The sequence below is a fragment of the Penaeus chinensis genome, chromosome 17 (genome assembly GCF_019202785.1).
Source record: "Penaeus chinensis breed Huanghai No. 1 chromosome 17, ASM1920278v2, whole genome shotgun sequence".
In the NCBI taxonomy this organism is placed as follows: Eukaryota; Metazoa; Arthropoda; class Malacostraca; order Decapoda; family Penaeidae; genus Penaeus; species Penaeus chinensis.
In genome coordinates this window covers 14,449,035-14,451,299 of record NC_061835.1, presented here as the reverse complement: position 1 = coordinate 14,451,299, position 2,265 = coordinate 14,449,035, and the positions used below count along the sequence as shown (strand labels likewise).

General features: G+C 36.8%; 1 protein-coding gene across 1 annotated transcript in view; it reads left to right on the top strand.

The window, feature by feature from the left end:
• LOC125034063 overlaps positions 1–1,135 on the top strand; it is a 10,211-nt gene extending 9,076 nt beyond the window's left edge. The window contains exon 10 of the mRNA XM_047625705.1: positions 363–1,135. Within this exon, the coding sequence (XP_047481661.1) occupies positions 363–896 (534 nt within the window). The 3' untranslated portion in view covers positions 897–1,135. The remainder of the gene's footprint in view (positions 1–362) is intronic.
• Positions 1,136–2,265: the final 1,130 nt, after the last annotated feature.

Below are 2,265 nucleotides of genomic sequence, written 5' to 3'. Positions count from 1 at the left end.
ATATATATATATTAGTAATTGTCTGGTGTTATTCACAGCGATATATACATACACATATATATATATACATATATATACATATATATATACAAACATGTATATATAAATATATTTATATGTGTGTGTGTGTTAGTAACTGTCTGATGTTATCCATCAGCTAATGTATGCAATGATGAATGAGAATTTAGATAATTACACCTTTCTGTTCTAAATATTGTGTTATCAAAGAAATCAATTGCACCAAATCTAGGAAAGTACATCATTCTGAAAACATGATGAAATAAAAATAGGAAAGATTCATGCGCAATAGTTTTCCTGTGAAAAGCTAGGAATGCCTATAAGGACGTTATACTTTATTTCAGGATCAAGATGACAGTGACCTCGAAAATCAACGGTTAAGGAATACAAAGGAAAATATCAGTGATCCCAGAAGAGATCGAAATTTCAGAAAAATGGAACAAGACGACCCCGCATTCAAGCCACACGAGCTAGCGAAATACCTAGCGGACCATGGTTTTAAGGCCCCTATGAACGACCTGGAAAGTGAGTTCTCCTCGAGCCATTTGGTCAGGGCCCTCGAAGAAAACACCCACATTTTTGGCATGGACAAGGGGGCGGTGGTGCTGCAACCAGAGATTAAGATCTGCTACTCTTACACTGAGGACCGCGGGTGCCGTGAAAGATTACAATGCGTTGATATTCATATCTGCCCCGAGTTTTTATCTGGCGACTGTGAAATGGCATCTTGTGAAATGGGGCATAAGTGGGACACCACTCATAACAAAAGGGTATTGAGAACTTTATATCTAGATGGTCTAAATCCCAGTCAGATCCTTTCTCTCATAAACTTGGATGATGTAATAGAAACCTCCTCTTGGACCACTAACTCGTCGTGAAGAATGCAAGAAAATGTTATAGGTCTTTGAAGCCTTACATATCTGCCTTAGATTTGTTATAGTGAATGATTCTAACAGAAATATCCAGCTGCAGCAGTCGCTTTAGCTCTGAAAATTACGAGCTGTTGCAAGCCCACGGTTTCACCATGGAGCATACCTCGAAATAAATTGATCAGAGTAATCCTTACTATCGACTGACATTAGAGGGTGTTTCTAACATAACTCATAGTACACATACATCATCCTTGTTTTTTTATATTCTTAAAACCCTTTTGTAAAATTATTTCTAGTTATATACATGTGGACATGTATATCTACAAAAAAAATTAACGAATATCAATATATCTGTCTGTTTAGCTGTCTACCTCATATATATACATACACACACAAGTGTATATAAGCAAATATATGTATATATATTGTAAGGATAGTAGCTAGTCTATAATGAGGAGCCCGACTTAAACCCCAGCCTCGTGAAGCGAGCTGAAGCCTCTCGTGAAGCGAGAACGGCTTAGGGACGCAAATAAGGGTCCCGTTCCCTCTCCTGACAACTTGATACATACCCTAGGCCTGTAACATGGTAGAAGGCAGTGACCCAGGATCCCACGCAGGCTTGACATGTACCCTGAGCGGAGAAACATGAACTGAAGTCCTTGTGGCTCAGCCTATCCTTTAAAATACGACGAATAAAAGAACTAAAAGATACTGAAATGATAAAACTGCTTAAGGCATAAAATGTGAAACAGGAACACACTTAAAAAAAAAAAGGACTAAATGTTAAAAAAAAAACGAAGCGAGAAAAGCCGAATCCTGAAAGGCTTTGGTGTAAAACAGGACTAAAAACACTTAAAATAATGAAAGCACGATAAAACATAAATACAAAGACAACGTCCAGCGAATGCCCTGGGCAAGTAACGGGAAGTCTGCTCAGCACAACCTTTGTTATGGTGACGTCTCAGGCTGAAGCAAATCCAGAGGGGGTGACGTAAACACAGGGTCAGATAGATCTCTCTTTATTATTTCGGCTGGTCCGCTTTTATATATGGACGTCTTGATAAATATTGAGGTGTGGAAGATACGTAGAAAAACAAACGAGAATGATAAAAAAAAAAAATAATAAAAATAAAAAGGCTGAGACAAATAATTAAAACCATTGAAAAATAAAGTTTCTTACAAAGTACAGACGTCACTGATATCGCTAAAGAGTTAAAACGAAGATGCCATTTACGTAAAACATGAATATAAACATATTTACAGGGTAAGAATCAGATGATCAAAATGCAAAGGCAATATGATATAATAAAATATAATAGAAAAACAAGTTTGCAAATAAGTAAGGCTCGTCTATAAATGGAAGTAAAAGCTAAAA